We start from the raw sequence: 21,061 nt of genomic DNA on the forward strand, positions 1-21,061 counted from the left end.
AGGATCATGTCCCGCCCTCAATCACTAAGCAGAATAAGTATAAGAACAGGCATTGAGACGTAATTTGTGACAGGGAATTACCCATTTCGAATCTCGCACTGGGATTTATTCTCCCGAATAAGGTTTTTCCTTGTTTTCTTCACTTTAATTTACGTACAGTGGGTTAAACCCAGGACACGGACGCTTGTCTTCGCACCGGCCTCCAAACCGCTGCAGCAGCCACAATTGCTGTACCTTATCTCATTCCACACGACGTCACGTGAGTAGGTAATACAATTCCCTGATTCCGTGAGGCAGAGTCCTTATTGAGGACTTGATAGTCACTAGGCTTTCAATGGGGCGACAGTTTCATTATCATGTTCACAAGTGATCCCCTTTGAACCGTATCCTGAGACAGTTGTATCATATTTCTCAGGACACACTTCCTGCAGATCCTGATTAATATTATATTCAAATCTATCTCCTAGTTCCCCCGACTGATAGCTCCATTTTGCATCATAAAATGTCTATTCAGCATTGTGCAAACACGAATCTCATGAAGAATATTAAGAACAAAACCCAGGATCCGTTACTTTGCACTTGTATTCAGACTTCTCACTTCCAGCTCATCCCTTCAAACGGATTGATTTCAGACAGCTACATGGACCATGGCTCATTATTTTCAAGGAAACCGACAGAATAATTGAGCCCAATGGATGGATTCCATAACGTACGTAACTGTCTCTTTCCAAGTAACTCGTGGATCATGTACAGTGGCGGGATTTTGTATTAGCCGATGGACGGACAAAATTTTTTGGGTGAGAACGATGAACAGAAAGTAACCTTGAGACTTAGAAAAGCACCTAGGTTCAATACGATTTCTTTTGTTTTAATTTAAGGCTCTTCTACTTAACTGAATTATCAGAGACGGAGATCCACTTAATGAAACCAAAGCAGAGAGAGAGTTTTGTAGCAGACTGCGGACCGCGTTACAGACTGTTTTATAACCAAATTTTCCGGTCATGAGAAGACGTTTATTGTTTGCGAGAAACAGAATAATTTCCCCGCAGAATGAAATTATTTTTTATTAGAGTTGAAAAGAACTTCAATCATGTCTTGTTAATAATAATTCGTATAATAAAATTTGAGGACTTTTGTTGTTCTGTCTCCTCGTGGTAAAGTTCGAAATTCTAAAGGAGTATAATTATATTTTTAGATTATTTAATTTCAGCAATTTCAGTTTCAGGAATTGAAATAAAATAATGAATGGAAAATATGTAAGAATTTAGAAGCAGCTTGTAATTACCTCTTCCAAAACATTATCATGGTACTCGCCAGGAAAAACAGAGGAAAGCCATGATAATGTTCCCTCAGGGTAGCTAATCGATGATAATGTAGCTGAAACCCAAACCAGTTAACGAACATAATTCTACAGTGCTGCCGCCGTATTAACCCAATCGGTAGAGTTAATGCGGAAATTGAGGCCGACTTTATATAATAAGAGCGCTAGTTAACGAGGGCGTGATAATGTTAAAACTAACTATTAATTTTGTTGTGTTGATTCTAAGACTGGACATAGACCTCGAATCACGACACTGCTTTATGTTTTGAAATTTAAAATAATTTTTTGTTCTTTTTTCTGCCTCTTGGTATTCTTTGATTTCTTCGACCATAATGTGAGAATACGATGCTTTATCATTCAATAAAATTTAATTCTCAATTAAATATAGTCATTAAGCCTATTTAAAATTGCGTAATACTGGGATATACTGTCATAGTCTTTCTTACAAAGAAAAATAAAATAAAATATGTTTTATATTACAGTCACTTGAACGTCATTCTTGTGTCAGTTATTCTGACTTTCCTCAAAGAGGACTTGATTCATACATGGGTTTGAAAGAAGTGGAAACTTCTCGTGCTGTGCGAGATAGGGACCTACATAGCCTAAGTGACGTCACGGCAATGGAGCGGACAGTTCCTCTGCTAATCATGGTTTAATTTGTATGAAATGCTGAGTCGGAAATGCCGCGTTCTGTAGTTGGCTTTCTGCAAGTTTCCTTCTCGAAATGTAATAAAAAGTTCGAAGAAAAGGGGGAGGGGGCTTTTACAGTATTTGTATTTAACACTGTTTTATAAAAATCGATGTAGGTGCTGGGCTACGTGACAATCTGACCTGTATCCCCTTTCACAGAAGATTAATTTCTGGAGTGTGAACAGAATTCTGTGTCGCGGTTTCCTTCAAAAGCCGTCTACGTCATCCTCTTTCCAGTTTTATATTGAAAGCAATTCATCACTCCGCTATTCCTTTGCATGCATAAAAGTCGGCATTTGTTCAGCACCCCATCAGCCATTTGACACCTGACATTTTTCAGTAGGGGAGGACAGTAGCTTAATTAAATAAACATATTCATAAATAATAATTTTTTGTTAACATTTTCTAAATTGAAATCTTCACTGAAAATTAAGGAATGATTAATTAAGCGTCTACAAATTAGGCACAAGTGTTAGAGTTTATCACTACTGTCTGTCTGCCTTGTAGTATTTGCCCTACTTGAAGCAGATTCTTTGTTGTGTTCCCAACCTTCTTCATTATATTCTTGCTCTCAACTTTGGCCTCACATATGGAGATAGTACGACATTTCATTAGGGAAACTCATTTTCTACTCTCCCTGCATGCCGCATATTCGCGAATGTATCCAGGGCACGTAGCAGCACTGGTTGATCAATTACTTTGCAACTCGGTATCAACTGCTCAAATTTTCTGATGCTGATGGAGACGTTGCGAGCTGGATATGAGCAATACGGGGTAGAGACTCCGAAACCACGTTCTACGGTAAGCGAGTGGGTCACAGAACCGCTGTGTTAACGGGCTCTTTGTTACGGTGCTAAGCTTCTGAATATCTGTAACTGAGCTAAGTTAGTATGTGTGTAGTAGCATTTATGCTGGCCACAGTGGTCACCCGGTCTGAGGCATGTACCGTCTTCCCTCGCTCGAAAGCTGCGATCGTGGGTTCGATTCCCATTCAAGGCATGTATGTCTGTGTTGTTTTGTATACAGATAGTGGCCTTGACATAGGCTGATCCCCTGTCCAAGGAGCCCTACCGGGTCTCTATAAGATTAAGAAACTGAAAAAGAGGCCAAGGACAAAGGACTATAAGCTGCCTCAGACAATAATTGGTTATACGTGCAGAATCAGCTCCCATCCTATCTCTCTAAGATCCATTCTAATATTGTGGGTGGACAATATTAGAATGGATCTTAGAGAGATAGGATGGGATGGTATGGATTGGATACACCTGGCTCAGGATAGGGACCAATGGAGGGCTCTTGTGAACACGGTGATGAACCTTCGGGTTCCGTAAAATGCTGGGAAATTCTTGAGTAGCTGCAGAATTGGCGGCTCCTCAAGAAGGGCTCAGCTCCATGAGTAAGTAAGTAAGTAAGTAAGTAAGTAAGTGCAGAATCAGCAAATGTTTTTGTCGGGATCCCAAACCCTGGAAGAAAACTTTACGCACCAGCTCTCTTGAACACAAGAGTGAGATTCTCGCATGTCAGTATCATTCAGGCGTCTTATCCTTCTTTATTGTCGAGATTAATTTCCCTGAACACTTTTCCCTGTATTATCCGTCGAAACCCTGACGTATGAACAGATATGTTCACACTAAGAGGCATTCAGGTTTGTTGAACAAACAAGTCCCACATTTTTATGGCAGTTTTGAACAGTAGAGAGACTGGTCGCCGATCACGAAGGCCGCGCTGTCTAAGGAATGAACCGTTTTCTCTCTCTCGAACGCTGGTATCGTGGGTTCGAATCCCACTCAAAGTCATGGATGTTTGTGTTGTCCTGTGTGTAGGTAGCGGCCTTGTGGCGGGCTGATCACTCGCCCAAAGTGTCCTACCATCTGTGAAAAAAGATTACGAAACTGAAGAAGATGCCAGGGCCCAACACGGTGTTGTAAAGCCATTGATGAATGACTGAATGAATGAACAGACAGTGGTTAGCAAGAAATTACTGAGTAACAAGAAAAACTCGCAGATCAAGTTCGGCGCCAAATTGTCTCGTCATGTCAGTAATGTTCGAGCTGCTTGATGCAATTTCATGCGGACTTTGCGAAAGCAGGTTTTATTGGTTGCCTGACGGACAGCAGTCAGCGCGACTGCTGGGACGTAGCGTCCAGTTCACTGCACTCGGCCACATGTGTACAGCATATGTATTTTGCAGGATTGTTGCTTCATATTGAGTTCACCTTCAGACAGAAGAATGCTGCCACACGACGAATCCTGCCAGCAGGGGTAGCTCACACAGAACTGGCTGGCTACGAGGTGGGCAACCTGGATTCAATTCCCTGTCAATACACGAATTTTTGTCTTCGTCACCGATGTTGGTCAAGATAAGTTCTGTGGCCCAGCACATGCCACATTCAGTGGGTGCCGGGGTTAAAGCTGCCAGTACGTGAAGATAACTCGTTTGTGTATATGCTGCCGAGGCTAAGGATGCGTGGGGATCTCACGTCAATTCCACAGCAGTGGAATTGACAGCGTATATGGAATTCCTCAGCGTATATGTGTAGGTCTGTGTCCTCGTGTTCTTTTGGGGGAGGGAGGAGTAGGCCGATGTGTGGGAGCCGCAAAATTCTTTTCAAGGGAAGGCATCCGGAAAACTTGCTTACAAACTTACACACTAGTTTTAAAAGGGGGGGGGGGAGTTGGAATGTAACTTCACTCACTTTTCTTGCATAAAGATGCCATTATGTACTTTCTTTTAATTGTTTTTTTTCTGGTATTTGTACTTTGAATATTTCTATCTTTTTTAAATTCTGATTTTTCCTAAAACCCAAAGGGCGGGGTTTATATCCCACTTTCCTTCCAGCCTTACAGGCGTCCATGCTGCATACGAATCTTAGGCTTTCATGTATGTATGTATGCTATAGTGACGGCGACGGGAAGAAATAAACGAAGGAAGAATATTACATTTCCAGATTTAAGAACGCCTATGTCTACATAACAAGTTATATTCCCGCCGCTGTTCCTGTCTCTGGTCTGGATAACTGGCTACCATAACCTTTCTATAGTGCTTAAAGCTGCCTATGTCCACTGCTGTCGCATTTAATTCACAAAGTGGTCACTGCGGCGCTACGGCAGTGAATAAATGAAGACATGTACCATTTCGCGCTTTTGACACTCTTTCTGTGCTCAACAAGAATATATATTGTTACTAAGTACTTAACTAGGCCGCGCCATAGCTCGGGCGGTTAGTCGCTGGCTTCCCACCGCGGCGGCCCGGGTTCGATTCCGGGTCTGGTCAAGTGGGATTTGTGGTGGACAAAGTGGCGCTGGGACAGGTTTTCTCCAAGTACTTTGATTTTCCCTGCCAATCTTCATTCCATCAATTGCTCCACAATTACCCTCATCTATCATCTGGAGTTGGTACAATAGGCCAGAAGTGGCCACAGTACAAGGGACTTGGTCCCAACCCACTAGCAATAAAAAAGAACAAAGAAAAACTAATTAACTAACCAACTAACTAACTTCATGCAGCTGAGTCCTTCTTGAGAAGCTACTCAATATTTTCCCCAAAATTTTACGCAACTCAAAGATTCATTATCGGTCCCTGCTCTGAGCAAGATGAAACTAGTCCAGTTCATCCCACCTTGTTCCTCCAAAATCAGTTTTAATAAAGACTGTTCTACGCCCGGGATGAAATAATTAAATTTCGTGTTAATAAGAGTCTTAACAAGCGTTTTGTCTGTGGATGGGATTACGATCAAGGCAGACGCATGCGCGATCTTCCATCTTGTAATAAAGAAAGCAGGCAAAATAATAATAATCACACACTCTGCAGGCTGGCTATTATGAACAGAATTGAAAGAGTTCTGGCGAAAGAAAGTCTTCTGTAGATACCAATTGTGCAGAATTTCTACCTTTCACGACAGTATAACGGTTCTGGGGCCGGTCACGGTAGCCGAGCGGTCTAAGGCATGTACTGTCTTCGCTCGCTTGGAAACCGGGATCGTGGGTTCGAATCCCACTCAGGGAATGGATGTTTAGATTGTGTGTGTGCGTTTTTCTGTGTGTTGTGTACAGGTAGAGTCCTTGCCCAAGGAGTCCTACCGAATGTGTAAAATCTATAAAAACCGAAGTGAAGGGAGAAGTTCATGGAGGTAGGCCTAGGCCCACTGGGGCTGTAGTGCCAAAGGGGAAAAAATAACGGTTCTGGGATATCCACTCGGTCACAAGAAATGCCACTGAGTACGGATGAATCATACGAAGTCTGGCATGTACGCGTCACTTGCGCCATAGTAATGAGAGGAGGCAGGGGTTTGTGAAACCACACGAGCCGGTTTTCAGTCTCACTGTCAGTAAGATCCGACAGAGACAGAATGTGTTATGGGAGAAAAGGGGGCTTTTGTGAGACTCTTGGAAATAAAATAATAAGCTGGATGTAGCATGAGCGGATAAAGTGAAGTAAAATTGTGATTTGATATTTGTGCCTTTGGAGCTCCGAATCATGTTTTCAGATATATATTGTATTTTCATCTCCCCAGATGTTATGTCCTTATTTTGAAATAAGGAGTAACGTAGTTACGGAGCCTATTACCGAAGTTCAAGCTCTGTAAAGAAAGATACGGACTGGCCACCTCGAATGTCTTTACGTTTGAGACTAAGTTGTAATGCGACCAGAAACAAGATTATGAAAATATTGTTAAAATTTATTTTTCTTGGAACCACGAAGAATGCCAGAATAAAAAGGGGGGGGGGGCAGATTACGTGAAGACACTGCACGGTATTCATTGACTTATTCTTCCTCGCTGTTTTAAATTTTCTCATTTTCTTTATTCTTTCCTATTACAATATCTCTTTGAATATACGTATTAAAACGAAGCCTTCCACGTATCCGTATGATAAAGTAGAAACTCTGTAGCTAGTCACAATAAGGAAAAGAAAATGAAACACAACGAAATGAGAGAGGAAAAATATTGCACACTGATAAAATTCAAGAAATAAAGCGTCACAGATACAGAATTAAACTTCTCTTTGTCTCGCTCTCCCCCCTTCATGCAAACCCACGGCCATAAAGAAACAATCGATATAGTCCTTCTCGATTCATTATGACGTGTATGGTTTCAGGAGTGGGATCCGCAGACACAAAACTTCAATTGTCTCCCTGCCCCATGATTCATTTATGCACTGAATAATGCAGGTGCAAAGTGTCGTGAAACTTGAGATGGACACCACGGTGTTGGAGACTACTTTATCTTGTCTGCTGAAAGCCAAAAGTGTGAAGCCATCACAAACGGCCGTTGTTAAACAATGACCGCAACAGAAACGCAAGCAACAATAGAAGAGCTGTTGGAAGCGGTGTTCTCTGCGCTGTCCGTGCCGAATCTGTTTATAACGAGGACCAACTGCCATTATTAAAGATACATGAAACGGCAGTTTGAAGAGTAAGAGGTTGATGTGAGATGATTGCCAGTCAGTCAGTCAGTGAGTCGAGAGAAAGTCAGCAAGCAGGTAGTCAGCTGAGAGTTGCTGAAGCTCGTAGCTGAGGCCGGAGACAGTTCGCGAATCCAGAGGAAGGGGAACATCCACTGTTGGAAGCCACTACCAAGCAGCGCAGTGAAGACCGTGACTGAGAACACTAGTATCTGTGTAATAGTGATCTGTAAATTGTACTCACGATTTGTGCGTTAGATTGTTCAATAAATCCGATTATTAATTAAAACCCCATCTATAGTCACTGTAACACGTGACAATATCAACATGACGACCACGCGGTCTTGTGAGTTTGAAATATAAGTTGGAGCTAGAAGTTTTAGATAGTTTTAATAGGCAATATTAATTCAAACAGCTTTTAAGGAAATGTTTTAGAAAGTAATGATACTTGTTTATTTTTATTCTGTTTGTCTCGAAGCATGTTTAACGACGCTGTCGAAAACTCAGACTACCTGACGTCGCACCACTAGATGATACGGGATAATGAAATGGATAAGACATGGAAGGAAGTGGTCGTGGCTTAATTTAGGAAAATTACGTTACTATTCCGGCAGTTCCATCGTGAGACTGAGTAAAACCATGGTAAACTTAAGGCGAGTCGGTTTCCCGGCCAAGATTCGATCCGGGTACTTCCAGAATATAGGACAGTAACCTTACATACTGGGCTAACTCTCTCAGTGTAGTAATGATACGTCTATTATGACCCGTTCGAAACAGCTTTCATTCTAATGATTATTTAATTAATTTCTTATGTCTCTTGCGTTTAAAACTTCTACTGAGTACAGAGGATACTTGCACATGAAGGCCCAACTCAGGGGCACTTTTAATACTGTCTGGTGGGTATAATTGTTCTCCCGTGACCTTGCTCTACAGTTAGGGACGTTTTGGGCTTCAGCGTACCAACAGCGATCGCAAGAGTTCCCTAAAAATCGTGCTCTTGTTTCAGCTTACACGTTTCAGACAGACTGGCGTTTGTATTTCCTCGCCCTCTCATCGTTAAAAGATAGCATATGGCTGTGAGGCTTCTATTTTGCACGGGTGAGATAACTTGTTATGCAGCATTGGACTCTTTGTGGCTTCTAAATTGAATACTGCTACTAAAATAATGACTACGCGTGATGATGTCATTATCATCTGTCAGTTAATATTGGAACCTACACGGGCTAATCCTCGTAGCGACCCCGCAAAGAGAGTGCTTTTAATGTTTCAATCGAATTTAACTTCGGGGGTTAGGCTGTCTGTAGACCTACTGGGTTTCAACCGTCAGCTCTGTGCCGTCCACATTTCTCATTGCAAAGTCTTGCACTGACAGTGATTTACATGACTTAATAGCTTCGGATTACTATGGACTAACAGTTGCGGATCTCTGAAGGCCAGCAGATAAATATTTCTGTGGGTTAATGTCGATTTCATGCTTAATGTTTTATTTCCTACTTGATCAATCAGGAGCTGGGATAGCGTAGTCGATATAGCGACTGGGTCGGAGTTCGAGTCCCGGTAGTGTCAAGAATTTTCTTTTCTCCACGTGGTCCAGACCGGCTCTGGGATCTACCCAACCTCCTCGCCATTGGGTAATGGGGTCTCTTTCGCCAGGGTTAAAGCGAAAGGCGCGTGAAGCTGACCACTCACCTCCAGCTAATGCCGAGGTCAAGAAAATGTGGATCTATACGTCCACTCACCCATACGTCTTCATGGTGTAGTGCTTAATTAGTTAAGCATAGGGACAATTTGTCATTTGGAGTCCGTACAAGTTCCTACCTTTAAGATGAGGCTTGCAGGGTGGCTGACCTAGACTAATTTTTCTTTTCTTATTTGAAATGGGTTATTGTATGATGTATCTTTGGTTATCACAAAAAAATTCCTGGCATAATGTATTCTGGGCCCTGCCCCCTTGGGGTAAAAAATCGCTCTACTATGTCGTGGGTTTTCTCTTGGTGCAGCTCTGATAAGCCATTTGATATATATATATATATATTTCAGCAAAAATAGGCACTAAGTGCAGCTATGTTGGTAATGCAGTATAAATTGCAAGTTTTAGAAGCCAAATGGGCGATACAGCGTGTTTCGTGTACCCCGATATCAAGTTATAGGTTGATGCTGACAGGGTTTGGTTTTGGGCATGAAAATGAGCGACCGTTATGGAGACAAGAGTGTACTCCGACTACATTAGACTGCAGAACTGAAAATGTTATTTGAGCTAGTACGAAGGAAGTCGACTCAAGCGATAATTTTTCTGACTTCGTAATCATGATGTGTGCAATTCGAATTTCGGACGGAACACCAGCAATCCTTAAGATTTTTCGTTGTTTTACTCAGTCCTTCCAGTCAAATACTGGGATGGTATTTCAGATTGAGCCAAATTGACTTCATTTCACATCCCTTTCATTTTTTCCTTGGCACTACAGCCCCGGTGGGCCTAGGCCTACCTCCATGAACTTCTCTGTTCACTTCGGTTTTTCTAAATCTTACACATTCGGTAGGACTCCTTGGGCGATCAGCTCGTCGCAAGGCCTCTACCTGTACACAAACACAGAAAAACGCACACACTCAAACTAAACATCCATGCCCTGAGTGGGATTCGAACCCACGATCCCGGTTTCCAAGCGAGCGAAACAGTACACGCCTTAGACCGCTCGTCTACCGTGACCGGCTGTTTCATTTCATTACCCCCCCAAAATCCTACGGCTCGATTCTATTGCCTACAGACTGGGAGCGTTATCAGTTAAGCCATGTACAGTATGTCTCAACTGGCGAGGAATCTACTTTCATTCCACGTCCATTCTAAATTCAATAAATTGATATCCCTGAGGGCAGTCAAAGATTCTCTTTCTGATAGTGTTTTGAATAAGTAACAAAACCCACAGATCATACATAGCCGGGATAGCTCAGTCGGTTTAGCGACGCTCTACGAGCTGTACTGCCGGGGTTCGATTCCGAGCAAGGGCGAGAAATTATTCCCTTCTCCTCGGCGTCCGGACCTTCTCTGCGGACCACCCAGCCTCCCATCCAATGGGTACCGGGGTTCTTTCCCGGGGGTAAAGCAGCGGGGAAATGAAGCAGACAAATCAGCTCCATTTAATGCTGAGGTCAAGAATGGTGGAGCTATACCTCCAATGCCCCATAGACTCTCATAACGTGGTGCTCAATTAATTAAGCACAGGGACAATGCACACAGATCATATTTGAAAATCACTTATTCTCTTGACCCTTACTTCATGATAGGTTTATTCAGTGAAACATTGGTGAGTAGAAAGATTTATATGCAAAAATCATTTCTGGACCCGGGTTCTGTTGATATGACGTAAGAATATGGCTGAGAGATGTCGCTAGTATCGTTCACTCTCGGTATTCGTAAACAGGTTGTCGAGAGAGAGAGAGAGAGTGAGCGAGCAATTGAGTGAGTGAGAGCGCGCGGGAGCGGGAGAGGTACAGCGAGCTGGGTGGGAGAAACGCAGTCGTGGTCGTCGCTGTTGTGAGTTGTGTGGTTACTGGAGGTTGTGTAGGAGAATTCTTTTGGAGTGTAACTAAGGAACGGGTACTTTGAGTGATTCTACAAATCATTTTACCTGATAGTATTGTTTGCTGAGATTATGAAACATCTTATCTTTCGATAATGTGGGTGTAATTGAGTGTGCGCTGTTGCGGAGTGGTACAGTGTAGTGCGCGCGCGCGGAAGCTAGGAAGTAGTTCCAGTACGGGCGATGCCTTTTTTTTTTTGCCCACTGCCTTCTTACTCACACGCGCGGATAGAACGAAAGTGAGCTGGAGTGCCAGGTGGCTGTGCCGGTCGGCAGAGGATGGCTAGTTCGCCGTAAACATAGTATTTCAGTGACGTTCGGATGCGTAGCGTAATATTATTAGAAAAAGCAAGAAATTTCTTAGAAAGTATATTAGAAGGTGCTTTCTGCTGTAGAGTGTCCCCAAAGTGCAGAAACAAACTTGTGAGGGTATCAAGTGTTGCATGAGTTTTTAAGCTTCCAAGTGGGGGGCATGAAAAAGTACCCTAATTGACATCCGACACGAAGTAATTCGTGTAGTTGTGCCCTTTTTTTACTTTTAAAGGAGTATAGAGAAGACTGGAGTTGGAATTTGTTTCAACGGGGAAATAACAACGAACTTATCTCAGTGTGTTATCAAGGAAGAAGTCAAGGAGTGAATACAGATCCTGAAGCAATGGGGAAGTTCAGCAGAGGTGCTGTGTTGCTGACGTCTTGTTTGTTTGCCGCGATTACAGGTAAGATCTGCAAGGTTTTATCGCCTGGTTCGGTGCTGAATAACCTGCATCGCCTAAAGTCGTTGTTCTTCGTGCAGAATCTCATGGTTTATCGTGACGTATTTGCTACAGGGTAATATCTGTAAATTTGTGTAGATGCATTTGTGAATGAACGCTCCTCGTTCCTTTGCACTGTGACTCTTTATGCTGTGAGCATGATTACGAAGATTTTTAGGAGATTTTCGTGAAGTTTTTGACACCACGTTTTATAGGTGGGAGGATAATGTTAAAATAGGTCTAAAAGAAACTGTATGGATATGTAGACTGGATTGAACTGGCTCGGCATTAGGGTCCAGTGGCGGGCTCTTGTGAACTCTATAATAAACCTAGGATTTTGTGTATAAGGGATGGAGAATATCTCTACAGCTGAGTGATTACAGGGCCTAATTCAGGGGAGTGCCGGGGCGCTTGCCCCGGGGTCTACACAAAACAAAAATAGAGTCCGCAGATTTTATTGAGATGTTTACTTATCAAAAATCACGGAATGTTTGTGTTTTTAGTTGTATGAAATAACAACAAAGAAAGCCATGACCGCAATTTGTTGTTACTATTAGGGGCCTCCTCATTTTGATGCTCCGGATCCAGCCCAGAGTGACTGTAAGCTGTTGAAGAGTTATGTTCTATGGAGTTATTTACGAAATTCTGGATCGCAACTGGATCGACTTCGGTATCGATTGTCGAAATTGGAGATCGAAAGTTCGCCATGTGTTTTCTAAACAAAGGTCTTAACGTTTTATCGCATAGTATTTATGGGCCCCTTGCTTCGAGGTAGTTCTTCGACGAAATTTACAGATCAGATAGGAAGAACACATTTCACCCAATCTGAATGAAGGGCTAGGCCAAATTACAACGATGATGAAGCCACCCAGCTACATCGTGTAGAATTCCCCGTAAGAGACATTGTGTTCATGGAAAGTGGGACTGTAGCCCCAAACTTTTGCAATGAAGGAATGTTATATCCAGAATATATTCAGAGGATCGTGATAGATGTTTATATTGACATTTTTTTTCCTTGGCATTACAGCCCCAGTGGGCCCAGGCCTACCTCCATGAACTCCGTTCACTTCGGTTTTTCTAGATCTTAGACATTCGGTAGGACTCCTTGGGCGGGTGATCAGCTCGTCGCAAGGCCCTTACCTGTACACAAACACAGAAAAGCGCACACAAACATCCATGCCCTGAGTGGGATTCGAACCCACGATCCCGGCGTCCGAGCGAGCGAAGACAGTGCACGCCTTAGACCGCTCGGCTACCGTGACCGGCTTCGTTATAACTAGCAGATTTAAAAACTCCTACCGCAGCCGGTAATGTTTCACNGTTTTAACAACTTACGTAACCCACGAATGTTCTGCAGTGCTTGAAATACTAATTTTAAACTTTATTAATGTCCAACGTTAAATCGGATTTAGTTCAGGAAAAGAGCATTAATTCGTCGAAGCCAGAAGCTCGTCATATTTGTAAATCCAGTTCATACTTCACAAGAAACTCTGGGCATCCCCGTGTCAAGGACTGATCGGTTAATGTTGTGTTAGGGAAATAATCGCTGTGTAATTTGATGTTCATACAAAACTCATAAATTCACTGGGGAAAGTGTAAGACTTTAAATGTTGTACAGAAAACCACTGTGCTTTAATGGTTAAACTGTTACTGTTAAACAAGTATGTGTATGTGCACAGCGATCGAACAAAACGGTACACGGACCTACCAGAGATATTCTGAAGTCGCTGTACCGAATCCTTCATTGTTACGTTTTTAGTGTTTTCTGTTTCGCAGTTTCATTCGTCAGTCCTCCGGGGAAGCGAGGTCGCTGTTTTCCCAGGAAGCCTTAAATTTCATTTAGTGGCGTTGAGTTGTTCTTTTTTCCTGTTTTTAATAAATTACAGTTCTTAATAAATCACGCCGCAGGAATTGGCAGTGGTCCATTTGGATGCACGTAATTTTATGTTACGCATATCTATATAGGCAGGCTGCTAGATATTGCCCTATACTTGTTTTTCCTTAAGAGGCGAGAAATGTCTCAAGATTCTCAAGAAGGACTGTTCATTGGAGTTAACGAGAAGTGCACGTAGAAATGGAAAATCTAATGAGAGGACACAGTTAAAGACACCTGGATAATAAGTGGTTGGATATATTGAGATAAAGGAAAATGTATGTGATACTGTGAGCCGCATGTCCAGGATAGGTTCTGTTGGCGGGCTCTTGTGAACACGGTAATGAACTGTCGGGTTCCATATGACCAGCGCTATTTAGCCTACAGTTAACGACATTTGTGCGTTGTCTACTAACTAACGGCCGGTCACAGTGGCCGCGCTGCCTGAGGAAGGAACAGTCTTCGCCAGCTCGAACACTGGGGTCTTGGGTTCGGATCCTACTCAAGACATGGATGTCTGTGTGCGTTTATTCTCTGTGTAGGTAGAGGCCTTGCGACGGACTGATCTCCAGTCCAAGGAGTCGTACGGACTGTGTATAGGATTAAGAAAATGAAACGCGGCTAAGGCCCAACAAAGGGCTGTAGTCACAGACAGTAACTAGCGCGGTTTAAAGAAAATTAACCGCCTGACCAAGTTTTATGAAATTGCCTTCGTAACAAATAAACATGCATGCAGTATACAAGATTGCTACTAAGAATTTCCGCTTCGTGAAGATGAACTTAGATTAGATTGGCCTTACGCAGTGCGCTCTGGAGATGTAGTGGCCTTGACAGCACGGGGAAGGAAGCCAATTCTAATTATACTCGCATGGCCCATAAACTCGTGCTTTGTATTACGTCCGTGTGCGCTCTCCAGTTCGTATAGAACGAACATTTCTGTCCTATGATGGACTTTTTTTTGTTAATTTCTTGGGATGGGATGAGATTGAATCCACTTGGCACGTCGGCCATTATTTGGCGTATTTTATCAGCTCCGCTTGATGGATGATGATGAGTGTGGAGCAGTACTCGGAGAAAACCTTCCCCAGTGCCACAAATCCCACATGACATGACCTGGGATCTAACGCGGGACGCCGCTGTGGGAAGCCGGCGACTAGATTTTTCTTTTTAGTTTCGTGGTATGGGGTGAGACTGAGTCCACTTGGTACGTTGGCCACTAATTTGCCTACTGTACCAGCCCCGGATGATAGATGATGATGAGTGTGGAGAAGTCGGTGGAATGAGAATTGGCAGGGGAAACCAAAGTACTCGAAGAAAACCTGCCCCAGTGCTATTTTGCCTACCACAAATCCCACATGAACTGACGTGGACTCGAACCCGGGCCGCCGCTGTAGGAAGCCTGAGCTGTGGCACGGCCATGATAGGCAGAAGTTGGATCCGCTCTGTGCAGTGCATCCTGGAGCGAACGGTGGCCGTGTCGATGTGGTGAGGAAGGCAGTTCTAATTTTAAGAAGAAGCAGGTGCTTTTCTACCGCTTACGAGCACAGAAACGCAAGCCAGCTCAAGTGGATTCGATTTGCTTAAAATATAATTATCGGTGATTAAATCTGGAGATTTACGTAGCAGGTCGTTAGGTTGTGTTACGAAAGCGCGAAGTTCCAGATGCTGTGTCTAAGCACAAAACGTTCCGGACAGTTTGAGCCCTCTGCCGCATTTCCTTTTGAATTAGAGCCCCGTAGCCTTACAGCGGCATAAATAATGTTTTAGCAGCGGATTAATGTCGGTGCACAGTTTGAAGAGGGGTTTTTCGTAATGTGTTTGTGGTACTCCTGCTGTGATGAATTAGAAAGATTACATCCTATTTTTATTCGGTGCCTCGCAGTATACAAGAAACACCATAGGTTTGTTCCTTAGAGATGTTATCCATTTATATTATTTTCTAAGTGACCATAATGGACCGCCTCTGCGATCAAGTAGTCAGAGTTCCTGGCTACAGATCCAGAGGTCCCGAGTTCGATTCCCGCGCCGCCAGATTTTCTGAGAAGTAGTGAGTCTGGAACGAGGTCCACTCAGCCTCGTGATGATAATTGAGGAGCTATTTCATGTTTTAATTCGCCGTTACGTAGTTCACAAACTGACAGTCTTGATTTAATCCACGAGGAAAAGGACATCACATAACTGCATAACGTAAAATCCTCTCGCCTAAGGGAAAATTCAGGCTTTAGAAACAGAACGCGAGGATCGAAAGTGGGTGGAAGTGGCTCAAGATGAGTGCAGTGGCGGACTCTGGTGTTGGCAGTTTTGAACCTCTGGTTTCTGCTGCCCGAAGTGTCAGGTGGTTCACATAGCTGAGTATTGAGTCTGCGCTATATCAGCATGAAGAAGTCCTGTATGCATTACCTTTCAGAACAACGGTTGATCTTGTAACATTTTTTTAACTGGTAGGACAGGGTGAGACTGAGTCCTCTTGGTACTCCGACCGCTTTTGGGCTCTTGTACCGGTCTTCGGATGATGATTATGATAATGAGGGTAGATGATATATAAGATTTTTAACCATCGTTCACTTGACGTACATGCAATTACTAGTGTGACGGACTAGGATGAACCAAGATGGTAGATGAATGTTGAACAGTTGGTGGAGCAAAAATGGTAGGGGAAACCGAATTACTCGTATAAAATCTGTCCCACAAACACTTCGTCTACCACAAATCCCATATGACCTGGGATGGAAAGTGGGTTTCCGCGGTGGGAAGCCGGCGACCAACCGCCTGGGAACGTCAGATTAACGAAGCCCATTTATCCAATCAAACCTTTTAGCAAAACAGCGGTTTGTTTCTAGTTTTATAGCATTTTGTCAGTGAAGCAAACCGAATCGCGGGCGGTTTGCCATCCTGGATGTCCGTTGAGGGAGCTGTTGCTGTTGAATGCCTCATGAACTGAAGTGATGTAACAGAGTTGCTAATTGACCACTGTTTTATGGCCCCTCGTTTCGCTGTTTCGCTTGGTGCTTGTATTTCTCTCACCGTTAAATTTTCACTAGCAAAAACTTTATTTTTACCATCGCAGTCATAGGCGTAGCCATAGAGGATCCGTATTATTTCAGCATTTTCCTGAAGAAATTGAAGAATATCTCACGTTAACCGGTGTCCGCTTGCGGCTCCAACCAATATGCTCAGAATATCTTACTATTTCCATCAGAGAATATCGGTGGGTATTTGCATACGAAACCAGTGAAGACTGCACTTTCGGGGTTAACCTCTGCGTAACGTCAATCTATAAACATGAAATCCTTAACGGGTTTGGGGGGGAGCTTCGCTCTTATCTTTTTGTTTCTTAAAAGACTGAATACAGACCGCGACTGACAGTTAAATAAATGATTCATAAATAAATACAGAGCACGTAAAGCCCTGACAGGCGTCACTCTGTTGAGATGAAATTCGAAGTTGCAAATATTAGCACGGAAAGTGTTTTAGTATGGCATTCCACTGTTTATGGAATGTTACTACGAAATGCATACACATTACATCATGAAATGTGGATTGGAAAACATGAACGGAAGAGGCCATTTCGAATACCTAAGCATGGATGGTAGGATGATTTTAAAATATGTAGTAAAGAAGAGGGTATGAGGGCTTGGGCTAGATTTATGAAACTCTTGCGGGCTTTTGTGAACACGGTAGTGAACCTGTGGATCTGTGAAAGGGAAAAAATTGACCGGTTGAGCTATTGTTGGTTTCTAAAGATGACTCTGCTCTATGGAATTGGTTGAATGGTCACTTGGTGATATGCAGTATGCCATTGTTATGAAATACAAATTAACGGTCGAAATTACTGGTACATCGATTTTTTCCTCCTAAATCCTAACTTGGTCACCGACATATTTTGATGCTTGTTCGGAGCACTGGAAATGGAAAAGGTAACTTTCGATGACCCTTCGGTACCCGAGTGAAATCCGTAGCGTATTAAAATACTCCAGAGTTTATATAATCTGTAATTAAATATCATTAAACTTGAAGAAAGCAGTCTTCTGGGATTTGGCGCCGTTTATATGTGGTGTTAACAGACGTTCGGAGGAACGTATCGCCACCATCTTCAGGGTAGAAGAAAAAATATAACTGCACAGTCTGCTTTTACCGGTTCTCACGGTCTCTTCGCTTGCAGATTTCTTATATTTTTTCTTCTACCCTGAAGATGGAGGCGATACGTTCCTCCGAAACGTCGGTTAACACCACATATACACGGCGCCAAATCCCAGAAGACTGCTTTCTTCATAGTCACCGCCGTGAAAGCCTCAAATCTTACATCATTAAACTTGTTATATATTGTCGTGTTATATGCATTACTCGGTTTTGTTCAACCCATAACATACACTGCAGTGTAGGTAACACCCTGCTGTAAGGCACACACTGGTATTGGTTTTTGAGTTGTGTGTTTAGAATTTTGATTGATATTTTCATTTGCCTCTGTTATTTTAACGTTAATTACGACAACAGAGTATTGACGAATGTTCAGAAGTTTGTTACACTTTATTTACATTTCGGTTAAGCAGATAAGTTATCTGCTGTACTTGGACTGATAACTTCATGATAACTCGTTTGATGAATTCAAAGTTTTATGCATTTCAGCATCCTGTTGCGTAATACCAGTTATTTACTCAATATATATTTCCGTCACAATGCAGCACAAGATCGTTACAGCCACTTTAATCTTCATTTATAACATGTTTCGACTCTATAATGTAATCATCAGATGTCCTCGTTATGCTAAATTGTTCACTGCACTGCTTGGCTCAATTTTAAGATTAAGATACAGATTAAAATATGTCGCCCTATTAAATGTAGTAAAAAACGGTTTCAATATTTTTGTAGGATCTTTTAACGTAATTTTTGGCGGCGTGGGTGTCTTTTATGTAGTTCATTGAAGTTGATGTGTGCGTTTATTTCTTTTATCTGAAATTTGTATACACAGTATTGTTATATTCTTTTGTATGATCTGTTTTTTCTGTATAACAAACGAAACACCCATACTAGCTGTACGCACACAGCAGAAAACAACGACGCACTACACAAGTTGGGGGTAATGGGCCTACAACCAAAGAGACATATGTGAGTATTAAAAGAAAATTAATACACAAACACAAATTGTACAAAAAATATAACAACGATATCGTTGACAGCTAATTAATAGTGGAGACTCTAGACTGCAGAGTTAGTGTATCCGCCAGAAACTGACATTTCTCTTTCCGCTGCCCCGATTTTAACCATTTTTTTTTAATACACGTTACATCTCGATAAAAGTGTAGGAACTGAATCGAAGAGGGATGAAGTGATTGGAGATACTAGAGAACTGCACAGTGAGGTGCTTCATAACTTATACTCTTCATGAAGTATAAGTAGAATGTTCAAGTCGAGGAGAATTGGATGGGAAGGGCATGTAGCACGCACGGGAACAAATGAATGAATATGGGATTTTGGTGGGAAAGCCAGAAGGAGAGACCACTAGGATGACCTAGAAACAGGTGGATGGATAATAATAAAATTGATCTTAGACAGTTAGGTTGGGGTGGTATGGATTGGATTGATCTGCCTCATTATAGGGATCAGTGGAGGGCTCTTGTGAACACGGCAGTGAACCTTCAGGTTCCATAAGGCGTCGGGAAATTCTTGAAGAGCTGAACAACTGGCGGCTTCTCAAGAAGGGCTGAACTCCATGGATTTAGTTAGTTAGGCTAGGAATTAGTCTTGCTTTATAATGCTTAAAGTTTTATCCATTTCTTGTAACTCTAATCCTCTGATTGTCGTCCAGAATTTCCTTAAGAATGATGTATTTTATTGTTTATATACGAGTGTATCATTGAAAGCTTTACATCAAATAAAACTGTAGCCGGAAAGGGCTTAATTACGGCCGAGTAAGTAAATAGACTTTATTTGTAAGGTAGATGAATTTCGTAACTCGGATTCTAATTTCAGTAGCACGCCGAAGTTTGAAAGGCATAGACTGATGATACGTGCAAGAGTTTGTACTGTTGCGTCGTTTGAACACTTTATAAACATTAACATTCTGTTTGCTGTGTACAGGTTAGAGGTGTTTCCGTAATAAACATCTGAATTCTCTGTGGTAGACAAATAATTACATTACTCGAATCCAAACTGACCTCTAGAAATGAAAGTAAGAGATGTAATAGAGTTATAATCCCCGGTACTACTTCAAATGGCCGATCCTGGCCGCCATGAGGATATCCTAGAGAGAAGTCAGAATAGGCGTTCATTGCTACGCAACGACTCTGTAAACACATTCCCGCTGCAACGAATACGCAAGCAACAATTTAGTCACTTCCGTTGCTATTCACCGGCGCTATAAGCACGCCTTACTAATACTAGAGAAGCTGTGTTTTCTGCCGGGTCCGTGCAGAATGGTTGTAAAGGAGTGTTCGTGTGAGAAATCGTAGTCGAGTTTCGAGACACCGGCCTTGGGGGCAGAGGAATTGAATTGAGCCGAGTCATCGGAATGGCAGTTGCAGAATAATGGCAAGAAAGGAACTAGGATATGAAAAGATTTCATGTGCGATTTAAAGTGAAAGTGAGCCTGTTATAATTCCGTTTCCAGGATACGACTAGTGAAGACTGAGAACCCAAGTGCGTGTGTGACGGTGAACTGTAAAGTGTGTAGATCAGCGATAGGGCTGCAGTTGCCTGTAGTCCCGAGTTGCGCGAATAACGTGACAAATCCAATCATCCAGTCCAAAACACGTCTTATTAAGTCACGCACACACCCTCACGTGACAATATTGACTAGGCTGTATGCGATCTGAAGAAATTATTTTTGAATTTAATTAGTTTCTTTCGGCAACTCAGCGAAGTCCTTCTTTCGCAGTTAGTTCGGCACATCTGAGTCAGGGATTTTTAGTCTACTCTTCTTATTTTGAGAAAAATAACAGTAGGTATATACGATCACCATGCTATCTGTGTGTCTGTGTATCCTCCCCTTATCAAGTTCTGATTGGGTGAACCCATCTCTATGAAACTTGGTATGTATACAGGTATTATGGCACCCGAGCTCGTCTCAGCGGCGGGCTACATAAATCGCTCCCATCAGTACATGTGTCTGTATATCACACTGTTGTTACTAAACAACGGCGTAGTGGGTTTTCTATGTCGTCCTTGTCGAATGAAATGCAAGTAAGCTATTTTTTTAATTCGCTTAGTGGGGGGGGGGTGGAGTCCAACTGGGTCCACTCGGCTCGGCGGCCCCGTGTGATTATGATGATGGAGAATTTGGTGGATGAAGATTGGCAGGGGAAACCGAAGTACACGGAGAAAACCCGCCCCAGCGCCTCTTTGTCCACCACAAATCCCATTTGACCAGACCCGGGATCGAACCTGGGCCGTCGCGGTGGGAAGCCAGAGACTAACCGCTTGAGCTATGGCGCGGCCTAAGTAGGCT

General features: G+C 42.7%; 1 protein-coding gene across 6 annotated transcripts in view; it reads left to right on the plus strand.

The window, feature by feature from the left end:
• The first annotated feature begins 10,911 nt into the window (after positions 1-10,911).
• The window catches only part of LOC111865663 (fasciclin-2), a 410,157-nt gene continuing 400,007 nt past the window's right edge, over positions 10,912-21,061 (plus strand). For all 6 annotated transcript variants that reach the window (XM_023853850.2, XM_023853853.2, XM_023853852.2 and 3 more), the window contains exon 1: positions 10,912-11,708. In XM_023853850.2, coding sequence (XP_023709618.1) covers positions 11,648-11,708 — 61 coding nt within the window. In that variant the 5' untranslated portion in view covers positions 10,912-11,647. The remainder of the gene's footprint in view (positions 11,709-21,061) is intronic.

Source organism: Cryptotermes secundus, unplaced genomic scaffold (assembly GCF_002891405.2).
Source record: "Cryptotermes secundus unplaced genomic scaffold, Csec_1.0 scaffold19, whole genome shotgun sequence".
In the NCBI taxonomy this organism is placed as follows: domain Eukaryota; kingdom Metazoa; phylum Arthropoda; class Insecta; order Blattodea; family Kalotermitidae; genus Cryptotermes; species Cryptotermes secundus.